Raw genomic sequence first — 19,083 nt, 5'->3', positions numbered from 1 at the left:
ATTTAGTCCCATGACATTACTCATTCAGCTTCCCTCCCTCTTGTGTTGCAGTACCATCTCATCAGCGTTTAACTCCCTAGCGACGGTAACCATGGAGGACCTAATCAAGCCTTACTGCCCGGACATGACGGAGGCCAAAGCCACACTGCTCTCAAAAGGCCTGGGTGAGGTGCTGTTCTCTGAGTGGCCACACGCTGGCAGTGTTTATGAACAGTGGCAGGCAGTGTTCATATTTTATCAAGCTTTTTGTTAAGTTATTGCTGGAATATAGAGTCCACAAACCAATTTTGACTTCTCTGTCCAAATACTGTGGAGGTATAAACATCTAATATTATTTTTCTGGGAGAGTACACTGTATCAGGATTGTACTACTATGGTCCTGACCTGTTTTTCCCTTCCTCTTTTCTTCTCCCAGCGTTTGCCTACGGGCTGGTGTGTCTGGCCATGGCCTACACCGCGTCTCACATGGGCTCAGTGCTGCAGGTGACTGACCCATGTCCCCTGCTGTCTTTGCTTTAGTTAATGGTTACTCCTCTACCCAGCTGAATTACATTTAGCAACGTTGCCCCCCCCAGGGGATCACCTACTACTATCTTAGACAGAGGCTTCATATTACATAAGAGTAAAAGATGATAAACCTCTCTTTTTCGCTCTCTCTCTCCTCCAGGCAGCATTAAGTATCTTTGGGATGGTGGGTGGTCCTCTCCTCGGCGTCTTCTGTCTGGGAATGTTCTTCCCCTGCGCTAACTCCACTGTAAGTCAAAACACTGCCTTGGTAACACGGGTCAAGTTGGCTGGCATTGAGGGGTACTAAAGCAGAGGACATACGGGTTTCTTCACTGAACAGTAAAATATACCGTAAGATTGTGATGACTTTTTTTCACATCTGTGGTGAATTAGCGAGATCTTTCTGATTTTTATGTAACTGTTCCTTCCTCTCTTTCCACAGGGTGCGATAGTAGGGTTGGTGGCAGGCCTGGTTATGTCGTTCTGGATTGGCATCGGTCATTTCGTGTCCCGTATGGCGCTGCCCACTACTCTGCCCCCCATCATCAACGGCACCGCTATGCCCCTCCCCGGCAACATGACCACTGCTGTCATGACCACCCTCATTACCTCGATCACCGCCAAACCAAAGTACAGTGACTTCTTGTCCTCGTTAAATTGATAGCATTGGAACCAGAACAGCAGTATCAAACATAAAGCACTTGAATTGTGTCCTTCCAAAAATATTAGAACTAGTTTTAAGGATTACTGCATAAGCATGGTGATATGAATCTGACCAAGTACCTGTGTTTCTCTCTCCAGGCCTACGGGTGTGCAGGCCCTGTACAATCTATCCTATTTGTGGTACAGTGCCCACAACTCTACCACTGTGGTGATAGTGGGACTGATAGTCAGCCTGTTGACTGGTCCTATGAAGGAGAAGGACCTGCTCCCAGGGACGGTGTACCCTGTCCTGGGCAACCTGCTCTTCTTCCTGCCTGAACGCTACAGGGAGATACTCTGCTGTGTCACCCCACTGCCGCAGAAGGTAGGCTGCAGGCCTCCGAGATGGAGGATACCGCCTATGAACCAGTGAAAACAACATAGCAGCCGTAACATTGTTACTGAGTAGTAATTGTGAATGCACTTTACAGTAATTGTGATAGCCGCTTGCTGTTTCTTTTCTTCATCTTTCTAAATGTAATTCAGCCCAAAGCTATCGACACGCATCCTTACCAGATGGCTCGGAAGGAGAGCAATGGAGTGTCCCATCCCAAAGAGAAGGAGAAGACTGAGGAGACGGAGAGAGAGAAGGATGAGGACGAGGAGACAGCAACCCCTCAGCCTTCCTGCCGACTGGCTCACACGTTGCAGGAGACGGCCTTGTAGACCCCCCCCCAACACACACACACAGCCCCCAGCCAAGCCCCAGCACTTTCACAAGTCCCCCTACTGAGCAGCTTTCTTTGCCCCATGGGAGAAGATCCACATAGGACCGGAGGGCAATGGAGACCCAGGGTTCCTGGACATGACTTCCATCAAGCACCACAGGGTCAATGTGGAGGAACAGGGAGTTTCACCTCTGACCCTTACTTCCTGGAGAAACTGATACACCACAAATCTCTGGTGGTTAAGAGAGTCAGAGCCAGAGTCCTTTGCTAGATTGAAGAATAGTGTAATAAAATGCGGTTAGTGGATGGGGGTCCAGGGGTATCTTGAATTCATTGGTACCTCATTTACGATGGCACTGGTCAGTTGTCCTGAACTGAAGTAACTGGAAATCACTAGTTATGAAGCTGGAGTTTTGAGAAGAGCCAAAATGTCTGAATCGAGTTGGATTCATGGATGGAGAAAAACTAACGTAACACAAGTGGCAATCATGCTCAGAGCTGAGGAGAAGTCTCGTTGTTGGACTGAACCAAAGCCTGGACTGTGATTGTGTCCAATTATGATTGAAAGATTGTGACCGCACACGCGCACAATGAGTTGTTCCAATTACTGTGAAAATGGACCCAAGTCTTTCTGTTTATGGAAGAGAATCAGGTAGAGACCAGCAGTGAAGAGCGAGGTACTTGAGATGTAATGTCACTGCATGTTATTTTTATAGAGAAGATTAAGCATATACGTCAGATGGACTAAGAATATTACAAAATATTTGATGTCCCAGTAGACAACTTAAGGCATAGTGACCGTGTTCTAGCGCCTTTTCACATATGAAATTCGGTATCCTAGATCGGTTTCCTGAATTGTGACAATCTACAAAATACATTTTGCTTTCTCAAGATCTGAAAATAACCGTTTCAGAATGTGATTTGCGAGACACATTCTACATGACGTTAGGAAGCTAGCTTGTTAACAACGGGCAAAAAGTTTCACACGACTCGCGCTGCTGCGTCACAATACCTTGTACTCTGGTCCTGGAACTTGGACCCGCCACTCACCCAGGTCCAGGATCAGTTTGAGCCAGGGCTCATTTGCGTTTCACATGTTCTATAGCTCGGATCAGGTACCAAATGCTCTAGGATACGGATCATACAGAAATATGTGAAAGCGCCCTTAATCGATAGCTTTGGTTTCTTAAGCTCCGTACGTCTGTTTGCCTTACATGGCCTTTGTTTAACGTTTGCCTTTTGAAGCTAAATTAATACGTACTTAGATAAGTGCTGCATACAGATCTATAGAGCACAAGCGATCACTGTCATTTGCCATTAACTGGGATCACGTTTTTCGAGAGAGAAAGGTCATTGAGTCTACTCTACTTACTTCATTGAGACAACCAGACAAACTGTTGGTTAGCTAGTGACATTATTGAATGTAGAATACCATCTCCTCTCAATGCATCCACACTGTAGATCCCATAGTTGTCATGAAGTGCCTCATTAGTAGTCTGTGTTAAATGTAGTTCTGTTCATTTGACAACTGATCAGTGTGTAATCAGGATTGTGATGAAGTAGACTTCTACTGTATTGCAAAACTATAATGATTCTCCATGTGTGTCTTGGATGTTTAACTTTACGTACATGACTTTTGGCTCGTCCACCCCACTGCTCTAACAGAGGATATTTACAGTGAAAGGGAACATTACTTGATCAAATGGAAAAACTGCAGCCATTTTGATGGCACAACAGAGTACAGTACTCACAAATAATTTTAAAACAAAAAAAAGTACAATGTTTTTTAACGTGTTTTAAGACCTTTATACGTGGCCACTTTTACATCATTAGATAAATGTTTTGCCACCATGGCGGTGTCTGTGGTTGATTAACGTTTTAGACCTAATGTTTTATTATTAAGTACATTGTGATTTTTAATTGGTCATTCATTCTATGAACATGAAAGCTGCAGTGCAGATGTTGAATTTTAATTATCATTTGTCAAATGTTTCAAGGTCCTTTTTGCAATTTGAAGAATTCTCGTGTCATTCTCTGTTCAAAATCATCATTTTGTGCTCCTTCCATGCACTGGAATCTACCCTAACCATAATACATAATTCAAATCAGGGTAATGGGGTAGTATTCTGTTGTGATTGTCTGGCTTATGTGGTGAGCTTGGGACTCCATATGCCCGGTTTGTCCCTCAAACAGGGGAACTACTTGTGTGTGGTTGTGTCTAGTTGGGGACTCCAGTGACATGCCTGTCCCTTACTATGGTTTGGGTTGGTATTGTTGACATAGTGACTCATTCAGCCTATACCGATTTGCTTGATACTTGCTTCCTAAGAGCGTTTTACATCAAAATTCTGTAGAGCCATTTTCTACCTGCCTTTGTACCTTATGGGGAATAGAGACTCTGGCTAGGGATGGGCAGTACTTTATATACCCATATTGTGGGGCCAGATTCTATGACACTACTGACTCAGTCATGCTATTAAGCTTTTGACACCATTGTTGTCATTGATATACAGGTACATTTTAGCATGGGCTCCTATGGCTATGTTACAGTCAATGGACCGACAAGCCCTTTTTACATCCAGAAGTGTGAGACAAGCAAGGAATGTTGTTCATTCATCCCCACTGAGAAATACCTCATCCCATTTAAAGCTCATAGAAAATGATGTAATTTCATGTTTTGAGTTATTATTTTTCTTACTGAAAGAGAATATATGGATTATATATAATTACATTGACTTCATTTCCATTTGTAGCAAATGGAACTATGTTGTGGACCATAAAATGTTTGGTGAATGAGGACAGAAGTGGTCATATAGTATCTAGTGGTACCTGTAGCTCTATTTTCTCTATGTTCTGTGTTGGTGCATCGTTAGTTTGTTAGGGCTATCCCTTCTTCCTGTAACATTCACAAACAATCAAAACATTTCTATGGCTCCTCAAGGTCTTTTTATTGATGTCCTGTGACTGACAACGTTGATATTTTGTTGATTTAAGTTAATGTATAGAGAGAATCTATTTAATTGTCTGATAAAATGGGACAGCATTGATTCCTCTTTATACTTTAAATTACTTGAAATGTGTATCTGTAATGCTACCCTTTAAATGAAGTGAAGCCCAGGACATGTTTCAGGTGAACTTAGTCCGAAGTAAACAGATGTCAACTTACCCAATGTGGGTTTATCACTCTGTTCTAGTAATACTGAAATACACTCTAAGCACAATCAAGACCAATTCTGTTGCTGTTATCTTACTCTAAAGTTGGCACGGCCATCTACCTAGAAAATATGTGAACTGTAGAGCGACACGTGCATATGAAGGCCAAAACAGTTGTATTGTGTTTGCTTGAATATTAAACCCCTAAAGATTCCACCAGGAAACTAACCTCTACACAATGTACCCATGAAATGTAAAGTAAAGAGAACCTGTAAATCATGGCCTCTTAAATGACCAATCCTGAGTTGTCTATAACCATAGCATCAATACCAAGTTACTATGAAATGTGTTTAGGGTACATTTAGAACGCACTTGGCCATGAGAGAGAAGCATGGTCAACTACAGTTTGGTCAACTACACTGCTTTGGCTGTGCCTTCATTTGATCTCTGTATTGTAATGTTTTTTTCATATTGTTGGATTTCATGGATGTTGATTGGCTCATCCTACCAGCACACTACACAGGGGCAGCTGTGATAGGTTGGAGTAGCGCTCCATTCGTTCACCAAACAGAATGTCTGTGTCCTGTTCATTAAGTCAAAATGGGAGTGAACGTTTTCAAGAAGAGAACAGAACTGAGCTTCCCTTTTGGAAAAGCGGTACCTTTTCCGTTTGCAAATAGTTTCTCTATTTTGGACACTACCGAACATGAAATTAGTCTTCAATAGAGGCTAATTCTGTGTCTGACCACTCTAGTGGTCATTATTTCCCAACTTTGGCATGTATTTGTCCTCTCAAGATGAAATGTTTAAGTGAATGAATTGTAGTGGTAAGATCCGTCGTTGTTGCTCTGTTTTTGAAAATAAAATGTTTGATTTAAAGAAGTTTCTTGTACATCATTTTGATAGAGCACTCGCAGAGTTTGTTTAATCAGCCTTCATTTTGAGCGAAAGAGAGTGAGGGCCTTCTTGTGTTTATGCCTTCCCCATCCTGAGGGAGGGCTGTTATCATTGCAGTATCCTGTAGCCTTCATTCTCCCTGCTTCTTTCAGCTCCTCTTTCTCTGGCGGGTCACTCTGACTCTGGGTCATGTGCCACTCCTGTGGCGTCTTTCTCCCCATGATGTTGGAACACTTATCCCAGCTTTGTGCCAATGACCGCAAACCGTCTGTTGCCACCACACCAGGCCCCTCATTCAGCCCCACTGCAGTCCTTCCTTCTGGTGATATGCTAATTCAAGTGGTAGACTCAGAGGGAACTCTATCCGTTGCCAAGTATGGTTGCCTCTGACTGAAGTAAGTAGCCTTGTATGAGCCTTGGCTTGTGCGATCCAGAATGGTTCATAGGAGCAGGTGAGGCACCTGGTCCCTTTTGTATGAGTCAGCCGTACAAGTACACCACCTGGACAGGACCGTAGTCTATCGCAGGGCCTTACCCCAATATAGGTCCTTAATGCGGAGTGACAAGCAGAGACGCACCGGGTCCCTTTGGTATGAGTCAGCCGGGGAACTCCCAAACTCAGGGCAGACACTGAGTTGGTAAATAGACTTGGATTTTACACATAAAATCTAAGCAGGAAGGAAGCTAGACAGAAGGGGATGTTGTGTGTATTAGGAACCTCTCTTAGTTACCTCTCTTGGACATCTCCCTGGATCAAGCCATCAACCTGTCTTATGTTAAATACGCTCTATTTTTTTTCATGGACCAAGTTGTTGAGTTTTACTGTACTCCCTACTCCTCTTCCTCCTTGTCTGCCCTCTCTTCCTCTGCTCAGTTCCAGCTAAGCCAGGCCAACAAGGGGAAACTGGACAAAGTTTCATAAATTTACTCAGCAATCAGTGTGTACTGGATATAATGAGCTGGAGATACAGAAACGATGTTAATTATCTCCTAACATGAAGGGAGATTAGGGGTTTATTGGCACAAATATCCACATTCACACACACCTAAAGATCTATTTGCGGTTCAAGCCAAAAGGGCCATTTTAAATCAAGTTTGTTAGTTGAGGACACTTGGTACATTAAATAATACAATTGGAGAATCCATGGCCTGGCATGCAGTATGGGTTTGCCATTAAAAATGAGTGTGAGAATTCAAATTTATATGCATTCATTATATTGCCCAATGCAACAGATCCTCCCTGGCCAGTCGGCTTTATCCACTGAGATCTAGACTTTAGAATAACCTTAGTTGGAATGCTGGAACGTTGGGCAGTACTGTCTGTCTAGCATTCCCACGTTCTTCCACCAAAATGTCTGCCCTCTCCTTTCCCTCCGTAACCCCTGGCTTAGTAGCACAGCTCTGGCAGGTCCAAATTAACCATTAATATGAGAGGGGGGGTTATCAGATCTCCCCCCCAACAGATTTATAGAGCTAGCCTTGAACGTTGTACCGTTTCTTGTGGACCTGAGCCCATGTTGCTCAAGGGGGAGACATAACGACGACCATGCTTCTATGGTCTCGTTCATGTTACAGCCAACAAAAGCGGTTTCTGTCTGCCTGAGCACAAATACTTGGCAACACAGTCTGTTTAGACATTAGCTGTGTGCTAGTGGAGTTGAAATTATTGTGCATTGTGTTTGTCACAAGTGTATTTCTTGGTCAATATCAGAATATGAAATATGTGTCTACCACGTCTCTCCTGACGAAATGTTGAAATTGCCTCGTGATTTCATGGTAGTGTACATTTTCTGGGCAATAACTCCAGCACTTTAGATTTGAAATGATACAATGACTGAGGTTAAAATACAGACTGTCAGCTTTAATTTGAAGATATTTTTTTTATCCATATTGGGTGAACTGCTTAGAAATTACAGATTTTTGTACATAGTCCCCCCATTTTAGGGGACCAAAAGTATTGGGACAAATTCACTTATGTGTATTAAAGTAGTAACAAGTTTTGTATTTGGTCCCATATTCAATCAATCAAATGTAATTATAAAGCCCTTCTTACATCAGCTGATGTCACAAAGTTCTGTACAGAAACCCAGCCTAAAACCCCAAACAGCAAGCAATGCAAGTGTAGAAGCACCTGAATATTCATAGCACGCAATGACTACATAAAGCTTGTGAGACTACAAATTTGTTGGCATTTGCTATTCATTTTGGTTGTGTTTCAGATTATTTTGTGCCCAAAATAAATGAATGGTAAATAATGTATTGTGTAATTGTGGAGTCACTTTTATTGTAAAAAAGAATATGTTTCTAAACACTTCTACATTCATGTGGATGCTACCATGATTATGGATAATCCTGAATGAATCGTGAATAATGAGTCAGAAAGTTAGACAAACAAATATCAAACACCTCCCAAAAAATGCTAACCTCCCCTGTTATTGTAATGGTGAGGGGTTAGCATGTCTTGGGGGTGTGATGTGTGTCTAATTTATTCAGGATTCATTCAGGATTATCCGTAATCATGGTAGCATCTACATTAATGTAGATACATTTACAAACATATTCTATTCTTATTTAAAATAAGTGACAAAAAAGACAAAGTGCTCTAATTTCTAAACGAATCACCCGATATGGATGAAAATGCCATTTCAAATCCAAAGTGCTGGAGTACAGAGCCAAAACAACAAAACGTGTCACTGTCCCAATTCTTTTGGAGCTCGCTGTATGTCAGATAGCTCAAACAAAGCCATAACAAAGTTATTTACATCAATTTAGTAACGTTTGTCTGCTGTTTAAATACATTTTTACTCTAAAGCAGTCATTATAGCATAGATCTGGACTAGTACTCAGGGCTCCACAGCTGAATGCATGGTTGCCAAATATTCTCACAACAATCCTCCCTTTCTGTTAATCTGTCCATTCTTTCACTCCCACCCCCAATAGAACTATACCACTAAAAATGCAACAAATCCAGGAGATCAATTTTAATTAATCTTAAAGCTGGAAACACAATATAAGTCACTGGAATATTGCTTTGAATGTAAAAAAAAATAATAGGAACCACAATGGAAATAAGTCCCTGACTTTATTGTGCAATCCGGGTCACTTTTAAAATCTTTGTGTGTGTACTATATATATTTATTTTTTTACTGACAAATAACATTTATCAATCAATCCAAACTGTGCAGCTGCCAATTGCTGAATGGAAAGAGACATCTGTTACAAAACACCAAAAAGTTGAATGACATTCGGAGATTGTCAAGCCAAGCCATCGTATCTGGATAAGCCTACAAGGTAAGGTGGGGAATTTTCTGTTTGTCGATATTTATATAGTCTATTTATTGTGTTGAAAACGGAAACCATGATATTTATTTATTTGACCTTTATTTAAGTAGGCAAGTCGGTTAAGAACAAATTATTTTCAATGACGTCCTAACCCAGACGACGGTAAGCCAATTGTGTGCAGCCCTAATACTGAAGTGACCGAAGTCGGTATGCTTTGTTTATCGGTTGTGTGGTGCATTGGCACAGAAACCTGTTGGTGGAAAATTCGTAGCATATATTTTATATAATTATAACTACGTCATTAAAATGTTGAAGATCTGCTTTCCCCCTAGCTGACCATTGTCTGCAGCCAGCTCTGATCGTAGTGTAAGGAAACACTACCTCAACCTTCTGGCCCGTAGTCCTGCATGGCATCGACTGTGCCACAAAAGCATGCTAAAGTGGCAAAGTCGACATCCCCGTATATAAACACAGTTATTATTTGTGGTCGTATTAATAATTTAGACTTAATTCTACGAGAGGGGAAGGTGTTCAATTTATTTTACAGTTCAATGGGAGGGTCATGTGAAAATATTGTTTTATGTTTGGGAGAGGATGCATTTATTTTTTGACACCTTGTGTTGGACCAGCCCCTCCCCCAGGAAATTTAGATCTGTCCCTAACAAATATTTCACACACTTTTCTCCAAAGTAGTGATTTATGCTTCTGTAATAAATGAGTGATTTAATGTGCTAATCAAAGCGATCCTGTGATTCTGGTGTATTTTATTTCTATCTTGACATTGTTCTAGGTGTTTCCGTGTTCAGCACATACATTACATTGCCATTCGCTGCAGTTTCATAAGCATCACAGTTGGATATATTGTATTTCAACGCTCCTAGTCCTAAACGGATTGGTCCATGTCGACCTCTGGGGTAGGGGTCAGAGGATGTGTTTCCTCCTCCCCTGACGCTGGCTTCTGATTGGCTGACAGCAGTGCTCCCACACTCCCACAGTACAGCAAGGAGCGCATCGGCCACTTCTGTCAGGGCAGGAGACGTGTTAAACTTCAGTTAGTCTGTATGATTGTAATAAGTCATATCAAATGAAAACTCTTTGTGAATGTCATAGAGATAATGTAAGAAGTAGTATTGCCTGCTGTGGACATCCTGCTACAGTGCTGTTACACTACAATTCATGTCTGATTTTAACTGAACATCTGGACAGATCAGGGTTATAAGCTATGATAACCAAGGAACGAAAAAGATAAGCACCCAGGTAGTTTGATGTCACCAACCTTGACTGGGTGGAGGTATCCCCCTGCCCTGGGGGGCACTGTGAGTTCAGAGAGAGCCCCACCCTGGTCCAGGGTCTCAGTAAGGTGGGCGATGTAGTCGGTGGCCAGGACCAGGACGTCCAGCTTGGAGAGCTTGGTGTCACGGGGAACGGAGGGCAGGGCTGCCTGCAGGCTGTGGAAAGCCTGGCGGATGTTACGTACACGGCTCCTCTCCCTGGCCGCGTTCTCTGGGGAGTGTTGGGACTTCATAGCCCTGCTGGGCTGCACACCCGTCACACACCCAGACCTCACCTGTACCACGCAGTAGGAACAGGAACACTTAAGTTTCATTACATTTATATGGAGATAGTAATGACATACCAATTAATGTAACATTTAAAGAGTACTATAACATCAGTTTCCATACCACAAGCAGTGTAAAGTACTTAAGTAAAAACACTGAAGTACTACTTAAAATGTTTTTTGGTGTATCTGTACTTTACTATTTATGCCACCTTTTACTTCACTACATTCCTAAAGCAAATAATGTACTTTTTACTCCATACATTTTCCCTGACACCCACAAGTACTTGTTACATTTTGACAGGAAAATTATCCAATTCACACATGAGAACATCCCTGGTCATCCCTACTGCCTCTGATCTGGCGGATTCACTAAACACAAAGGCTTCATTTGTAAATTATGTCTGAGTGTGGGCGTGTGCCCCTGGCTATACATCAAACCGTCTGGTTTGCTTAATATAAGGAATTTGAAACGATTTATACTTTAACTTTTGATACTTATGTATATTTTAGCAATTCCATTTACTTTTGATTCTTAATTATATTTAAAACCACCTACTTTTAGACTTTTACTCAAGTAGTATTTTACTGGGTGACTTTTACTTGAGTCATTTTCTATTAAGGTATCTTTACTTTTACTCAAGGATGACAATTGAGTACTTTTTCCACCACTGACCACAAGATCTGAATCTGCAAATACCTAACGTGAAGGGTCTAAATATTGTCCAGATATCAACAATGAAGGAGTTCAGTAATTCAGAAAGAATTCACAATTTAATTTCGTCGAGCTACTTAACATAAACAAAAGCTGAGAGGACCTTCCAAATATTGAATTACTTTCCAGCTAGAACCCTGAGGGGCGGATCTACTGTATTCTCTCCAGGTTCTGTAGAGATTTAACTCACCCACTTCTTAGGATCCCTACGTGGCTGCGGTGCCCTCAGACTGTCCACCTAACTGAAGAGCAACCAGCTCCAGACACCCTACTGAAAACCAACCGAGACCCAAAGCTCGTCTGCTTTCTGACCGCAGCTCCCCAACCCCTCTTACAATCTCCAGTCACAGCTTCTCCGCTGCGCATCGTGGTCCTATGTCCTCCCTCTCCAACCATCCCTCTCTTTCTCAGTCTCTCTTTCCCTCCCCTTATCTGGTGAGGTCATGTGGGGATCTCAAGCGGCCCTTATCTCCCCCACCCACACCTCCCCCGGGTGTGCTCTGCCAAGGGGAGCAGCCTTAGAGTAATGGGGTGTTCCAGGGCAGGACACAGGGCTTGGGAAACACCAGGGCCTGGCAGCAGCTGGAGGAACCTCTGGTCTCCCTTCCATAATAGACAACTAGGAGGATGGTACCATCATCATACCATTTTTGGGTATTAAACCTTGAATGGGAACCAAGGCCACATATCTTAGGTGTGATTCCAAAGACATTAGCAGAAAGACAGAACAAGAATTGAATTTAAATGTTTATTAATATAATTTGTCCAGAAAATATATATAGATCAGGAGATTAGTTTCTGAAATAAATGCAAAGTGCTATTTATGAAATGCTATAACATTGTAAATAACAGAACAGGTGATCAGAATAAAATACACATTTCAGTCTCTGGCAACTATTGCAAAAAAGAAAGAACATATCTGCTGATATTTTATGCATCATTTGATAACCACTCAGAGCTAGACTATGCCAGTAATCTAAACAGATAACTATCTGTGCTCTCCTCCTTAACATTGATTCAGGAACAACCTTAACGAAATTGTCTTCTATTCACTCTTATCAATTGGTCCATGGATAATTTTCTAACTAGAGAGTAAGTTGAGGAACGCTTTTCTTCCCCATGTCATTGGGAGGCTTTACTGTATTATATTAGCCTGGTCACATATCCTTCCTCCAGGATTTCATGGGGATTCTTTGTGATATTTGCAGGCAAAAATGCTTGATTTTGCTGCAGCAATTCTGACATTTTGAATGGCAATATGCAATGATTTGACAGAAATGCGCTGATCAGGGGAAAAGTTTGTTGACATGTGGCTTGATTGAATCATATAATGCAGCAAAGGTGCGGTGATTGGTTGAAATTGCAAGCCCTATTTTTGTACTGTGGTGATGGGTCAGTTTTATGCGATAATATTGCAATGATTTTACTGTTTTAAGCAGAAATAGTGCGGTGATTGGTCAAATTTGCAAGCCCTCGCATAGTATCGAGTTGCGATCGCAGAATCCTGGAGGGACTGTCATATGGTCGTTGTCATGCCAAAACAGCACAAACAGATCTGTGACATGGCTAGTATTATTTCCCTATGTGTGTAAAAAGGCAGCTATGGCAGAGGTTTCTCTCTCTATGGGCTTATCAGGAAGTAACTTCACATGTCAGTGCTATCGTAATACCAGTGCTCGCTGACCTAGCATCTGGTGCCGTTTGGTAAACAGGAAAGGCAGATGTGCAGAGCGATCACTTCCTCTTCTCCTGCATCTTGGTGAAGTTCTGGATGTCCTGGGCCATGAGTTCTGGCTCCTCCATGGCGGCGAAGTGTCCTCCTCGGGCCATGGGTGTGAAGGTCTTCAGCTCGCGGTACTTCTGCTGCACCCACAGCTTGGGGGTGTGCATCAGCTCGTTGGGGAAGCAGGCAAAACCGGTGGGCACATGCACTGGCATCCTGGGTAGAGAGGGAGTGAATAAGTGCAATAGTTTACTGAAACATAAATTGAGTTTGTCCTTTCTTCTTTAACAGCATCTCTTACCAGGACAAAGTTATTTATGTTCTGAAGGTGGAGCTCCTCGTGCTAGTTAGACTATTACATAGCACATACATAGATATTACATAGCAACATTCCACTGACTTTGAGTGTGGCTGGTCAAGACCCTTGCTGAAGTTCTCCTTGTAGAAGCGCATGGAGGAGATGATGCAACCAGATGTCCAGTAGATCATCACGTTGGTCAGCAGGTCGTCCAGACTGAACTTCCTGCAAGGAAAGAGAGGTGCTAAAAAACAAAAGCCATAAAAATGGACATGGTAATTTGATGAAGAAGCCTTTGAATACTAACCAACTATCCTATTCTACATCAAAGGCTGTGGTTGAGGTCTAAGACGTTCTACCTCGTAAGTCCTCCGTCATCCAGGTTCCTGAAGTCATGGTCAGTCCAGGTGGAGAACTTCTCCAAGATATAGGCAGCAAGACCCACCGGAGAATCATTCAACCCTCGACCTATAGAAAGAGATCAGACACCCACACAATCAGATATGATACAGCACAGTTTCTTATTCCTGGGCCTGGTCTATACAGAAGCAGCAGTTAATGCTGTGTGTAGCCCAGAACGCTTCCCCTTCTAAACTGGTTCCATCTCTTACCCACAGTGTCAGGCTTGGTGGCCTGGATGTGCATGTATCCTGACTCCTTGACAGACTCCACCACTAGGTTCTGCACAACGGGGTAGATGCGCTGAATGTCGTGTTCGTTGAAGCCAAACAGCTTGGGGAAACTGCGGCCCAGCATTATAGACAGAACCACGGGCAGGCCCGGCTTGGAGGGGGGAGCAAAGTTGAGATGTAAGCCTTTGATTATTCTGGGGCGACAAAATCAGAGGAGGAGAGATGAAGTACAACAAACATTGAATCTGAGTCAAACTGTGAGGCTTTTTCACCTATCATTCACTGATGAGAACATTTAACTCATAAAACATTATCATGCATTCTAAATCCCATAAATAAGGAGGTAAACATAATATTGGATATGTCTCCCATGGCTTAAGATAAGATCTGGCCATATTTCTGTGTGTCTATCGGTCTGTCCTACTTGGGCTCCAGCTGGGCCATGTTGGTGGTGACGATCCATCCCCAGTCTCCTCCATGAGCATAGAACTGTTGGAAGCCCAGTCTCTTCATCAACTTGTGGAACACACGGGCCGCAGACACCGAGTCAAAACCTGCAACATAAACAGAACCATTCGATTGAGAAAATCAATATAAAGTCACCGAATATAATGTTCATTTGGCAGAAATGCTTTGTTAGATTCAATGGGCTGGGCATTTGTGACCCTTAACCCCAGCCAGGACTCTAACCACTTACCTTTCTTATGTGGAGCCTCAGAGAAGCCGTACCCAGGGATGGAAGGACACACCACCTCAAACACGATGTCGTCTGGGTTGGAGGGTTCAGTCAGGAGGGGTATCATCCTGTAGAACTCGTAGAAAGAGCCTGGCCAGCCGTGCACCATGAGCAGAGGCACAGCAGTCACGCCCTCAGGGACGTTCTTGGGCCGCACATGGACGTAGTGGACGTCAATGCCTGATACATCATCAAATCAAACTTTATTTGTCACGTGCGCCGAATACAACAAGTATAGACTTTACCGTGAAATGTTTACTTACAAGCCCTTAACCAACAGTGCAGTTCAAGAAGAAGAAAATATTTACCAAGTAGGCTAAAATAAAAAGTACTAATAAAAAGGTAACAGAATAAGAATGAGGTTATATACAGGGGGCACCGGTACCGAGTCAGTGTGCAGGGGTACAGGCTAGTTGAGGTAATCTGTACATGTAGGTGGGGGTGAAGTGACTATGCATAGGTAATAAAACAGCGAGTAGCAGCAGTGTACAAAAGGGCGGGGGGGGGGTCAATGTAAATTGTCCTGTGGCGATTTTATGAATTGTTCAGCAGTCTTATGGCCTGGGGGTAGAAGCTGTTGAGAAGCCTTTTGGTCCAAGACTTGGCGCTCCGGTACCGCTTGCCATGCTGTAGCAGAGAAAACAGTCTCTGCTACAGCATAGCATGACGAGTCACTCACAAGTCACTCACAATTTTATGCGCTTTCCTCTGACACCGCCTAGTATATAGGTCCTGGATGGCAGGAAGCTTGGCCCCAGTGATGTACTGGGCCGTTCGCAGTACCCTCTGTAGTGCCTTACGGACAGATGCCGAGCAGTTGCCATACCAGGCGGTGATGCAACCGGTCAGGATGCTCTCGATGGTGCAGCTGTAGAACCTTTTGAGGATCTGGGGACCCATGCTAAATATTTTCAGTCTCCTGAGGGGGAAAAGGTTTTTGCGTACCCTCTTCACGACTGTCTTGGTATGTTTGGACCATGATAGTTTGTTGGTGATGTGGACATCAAGGAACTTGAAGCTCTCGACACACTCCACTACAGCCCGTCGATGTTAATGGGGGCATGTTCGGCCCTCCTTTTCTTGTAGTCCACGATCAGCTCCTTTGTCTTGCTCACATTGAGGGAGAGGTTGTTGTCCTGGCACCACACTGTAAGTTCTCTGACCTCCTCCCTGTAGGCCGTCTCATCGTTGTCGATGATGTTGTGTCATCAGCAAACTTAATGATGGTGTTGGAGTCGAGCACCCACGCAGTCGTGGGTGAACAGGGAATACAGCAGGAGACTAAGTTACACACCCCTGAGGGGCCCCAGTGTTGAGGATCAGCGTGGCAGACGTGGGGGTGGCCCGTCAGGAAGTCCAGGATCCAGTTGCAGAGGGAGGTGTTTAGTCCCAGGGTCCTTAGCTTAGTGATGAGCTTCGTGGGCACTGTGGTGTTGAACGCTGAGCTGTAATCAATGAACAGCATTCTAACATGGGTGTTCCTTTTGACCAGGTGAGAAAAAGAAGTGTGGAGTGCGATTGAGATTGCGTCATCTGTGGATCTGTTGGGGCGGTATGTGAATTGGAGTGGGTCTAGGGTGTCCGAGAGGATGCTGTTGATGTGAGCCATGACCAGCCTTTCAAAGCACTTCATGGCTACTGACGTGAGTAATCATTTAGGCAGGTTACCTTGGCTTCCTTGGGCACAGGGACTATGGTGGTCTGCTTGATACATAGGTCAGAGGATGCTTGAATGAAACATAAGCCATTTCCAGGAGACTCAATTTATTTGTTTTTTGTGTGTGCAAAGTTTCACGTAGACTTACAGTTAGTTATGTTGTATTTACTGGCAGCCAATAGATCTGCTTGTTCAGTTTCATCTTGTTCTATACATAACTGATACATCTCTACACACCATCTCACCTTCAATGTTGGTTTTGTAATGTGGGAATTTGTTCAGTTTTTCCACTTGTCTCCTCCAGTCAAAGTCATGTCTCCAGTAGGTGACCACCTTCTGCAGATAGTGGGAGTTGAAGCCGTAGTTGAACTGACTGTCCTCTAGAGAGGGGAAGGATCGGGTCTGGTCTATTCTCCTGTACAGGTCCTGGGTGGAGCATTGAGTATGAGGTTCAACTAAAGACTGTTGCATAAGCCTTAACTCTCTAAGAGCTCAGCCCTCCTCTAGGCCCATAATCCCCCATCTCACCTCCAACTCCTCGTCATCCGTTTGGACTGTGTAGGGGCGAATGCTGAGATCTTCTTCCCCATCCATGGGAGTCCCCTCCCCCCACCAGCCATCCTCACTCTTCAGCTGATGCCTCTTACTCCTCTGCACCAGGAAGTAGATCACTCCTCCCACCACCAGGGCTAACAGAACCTCTGTAAACATGGTGCTGCCTTCTGGGTTACCCAGTGAACAGAATAAACAAATCAGGGACAGCAGACATGTTACAATGCACGCCTTTCATAATGCCATTCACTGTCTTATATGTAATGCTTAGTAGTGAGTAAATTAAACGTTTTTGTTTGGAGGCTATGTGTAGCATGTCATTTATAACAGAAGAATACATTGGCAACACCTGAAATGTATGGTTACCAGCACTACAGACATACATAAGCCTACTTGACTGTTTTATCCATTATGCAAACAAATTGCTACTGAAAAATGACAATTGACCAGAGGTTTGCAGACAATGTGAAAAATGGAACAAGAGCACTGTTGTTGCACAGAATTCTGTTCTGAAAGGATTAGGCAAAGAATGGAGTGGACAAGGGCTCAAAATGCATGACAAAGCTTTTCTCTAGCCGGCCTCTGATACCATAACTTTCATGGAGAATTTAGAAACATAGATCAGATTTCGTTGTGAGCATCTCTTTATTGATAGACATAACTTGTTTGTTTTTCACCTGACAAAGTTATAGAAATATATCCATACAGCAATTCAGAAAATAAATGTGTCCCTTTGGATCTTCTGATTACAAATTATAAAATGAAAGTACTGAGCCCTAGAAGTTCCCTCCATGGGGGCCCAGACAATAACACAGGCCTGTGATGAGAGCTGACTGACGTTGTACTACAAAATGCCTAGGGTAACACATTTACAACGGTGGCAACTTGGCATGCATAGTTAATGCAAAATAACTTGTCTGCTCTGCTATGGACCTGATTGTTGTCCAATACTGCAGCTGTTCCTAAAAACGGGTCCAGTTATGCACTAATCTGACTAGACAGGCAACCAATTGAAAAACAAAGATTGCATTGAGATGACTGGAATTACAAGTAAGGTATGAAGCGTATTCAATGTTGAATCTATTCACTGATCATTCCTAACACGATATTTATATATTTCAGATAACAGTTGGATAGGCCTACAATGGATATGCTACAATATCCAATATAAACAAGTAGGCTACCGTGTTTTACTTGAAATATGGACGCATGCACTGTTTTCCAAAATTGTTTCCAAATTACCCCAAAATATACTTAAGGGGACATAGGCCTACTAATATTAATATTATTTTGTCAAAAATATTCTAGCATTCCATTTCTATGCACGCACCATTATTTCGTCACAACAATTCAAACGTTACACCTTTCAACTTGCAACAGTGTTTCATTTGTCTCAATATCCTACATGATCGATTAATACATTATCGATAAGACATATCGACCAAGAATACTTTTAGCGCTATTCTTTCAGGTATTATTAAAAGCAAGAGTTAATCTTACGTGTTGCTGTTCCACAAAATGCAGTGTCAATTCCGCCTTCAGCCACAGTTTATAGTTTCGAAATAGAGACCAGTGGGAAATGTAGTTCTTGTCTACTGGACTCAAACCAGTGCAAACTTTGGCCACGTTCAGTTGTCAAACATTCTCGAACGTTGAAATATCATAGAAATTCCATGAATAGAGCTGACGTGATTCCTTATTCTCCATGTCAGAAGCATGTTTGTTCTACATAGGCTATTTCTATTATGAACGTTATAAAAATGTATACCGACTCTACAGACACATACAATCATCATATAAACTGCTGCTACTCTGTTGATCAAAAATCCTGCCTAGTCAACTTACCCCTTTACATATATACCTCTGCAGCCTGGTCTCAGACCAGACGTAACATAGTAAGAGTAAATCCGGGACACTCAAATTGGTATGATATGTTACGTTTGGTATGGTTACATAAGACAGATGGTTACTTAATGCAAAAAGGGGGGTTGGTCGGGATGGAT

At 42.8% G+C, this 19,083-nt stretch overlaps 3 protein-coding genes across 7 annotated transcripts in view; 1 reads left to right on the top strand and 2 right to left on the bottom strand.

The window, feature by feature from the left end:
* The window catches only part of LOC139582925 (sodium-dependent multivitamin transporter-like), a 32,892-nt gene extending 26,980 nt beyond the window's left edge, over positions 1 to 5,912 (top strand). For all 4 annotated transcript variants that reach the window (XM_071413402.1, XM_071413400.1, XM_071413401.1 and 1 more), the window contains exons 11-16: positions 52 to 164; positions 416 to 483; positions 668 to 754; positions 950 to 1,137; positions 1,309 to 1,534; positions 1,696 to 5,912. In XM_071413402.1, the coding sequence (XP_071269503.1) occupies positions 52 to 164; positions 416 to 483; positions 668 to 754; positions 950 to 1,137; positions 1,309 to 1,534; positions 1,696 to 1,875 (862 nt within the window). In that variant the 3' untranslated portion in view covers positions 1,876 to 5,912. The remainder of the gene's footprint in view (positions 1 to 51; positions 165 to 415; positions 484 to 667; positions 755 to 949; positions 1,138 to 1,308; positions 1,535 to 1,695) is intronic.
* Positions 5,913 to 8,990: 3,078 nt separating this feature from the next.
* On the bottom strand, positions 8,991 to 11,880 carry LOC139582888 (transcription factor 23-like). The gene is made up of 3 exons (XM_071413316.1): positions 11,673 to 11,880; positions 10,486 to 10,776; positions 8,991 to 10,230 (listed from the first exon to the last, which is right to left on the bottom strand). The coding sequence occupies exons 2-3, from the start codon at positions 10,732 to 10,734 to the stop codon at positions 10,093 to 10,095; spliced, it is 387 nt and encodes a 128-aa protein (XP_071269417.1). The 5' UTR covers positions 10,735 to 10,776; positions 11,673 to 11,880; the 3' UTR covers positions 8,991 to 10,092.
* A 336-nt stretch (positions 11,881 to 12,216) lies between these two features.
* On the bottom strand, positions 12,217 to 18,693 carry LOC139582887 (epoxide hydrolase 1-like). 2 transcript variants are annotated; one of them, XM_071413314.1, is made up of 9 exons: positions 18,581 to 18,693; positions 17,057 to 17,250; positions 16,774 to 16,954; positions 14,833 to 15,051; positions 14,560 to 14,689; positions 14,115 to 14,329; positions 13,863 to 13,971; positions 13,606 to 13,728; positions 12,217 to 13,421 (listed from the first exon to the last, which is right to left on the bottom strand). In XM_071413314.1, the coding sequence occupies exons 2-9, from the start codon at positions 17,237 to 17,239 to the stop codon at positions 13,217 to 13,219; spliced, it is 1,365 nt and encodes a 454-aa protein (XP_071269415.1). In that variant the 5' UTR covers positions 17,240 to 17,250; positions 18,581 to 18,693; the 3' UTR covers positions 12,217 to 13,216. The 2 variants fall into 2 exon arrangements, with proteins under 2 accessions (XP_071269415.1, XP_071269416.1); XM_071413315.1 differs by having other exon boundaries at positions 17,057 to 17,247; positions 18,581 to 18,605.
* Positions 18,694 to 19,083: the final 390 nt, after the last annotated feature.

This window comes from Salvelinus alpinus, chromosome 8, assembly GCF_045679555.1.
Source record: "Salvelinus alpinus chromosome 8, SLU_Salpinus.1, whole genome shotgun sequence".
Classification (NCBI taxonomy): Eukaryota; Metazoa; Chordata; class Actinopteri; order Salmoniformes; family Salmonidae; genus Salvelinus; species Salvelinus alpinus.
Note: the sequence above shows the minus strand (reverse complement) of the source record. Positions and strands in the feature narration are given on the sequence as shown.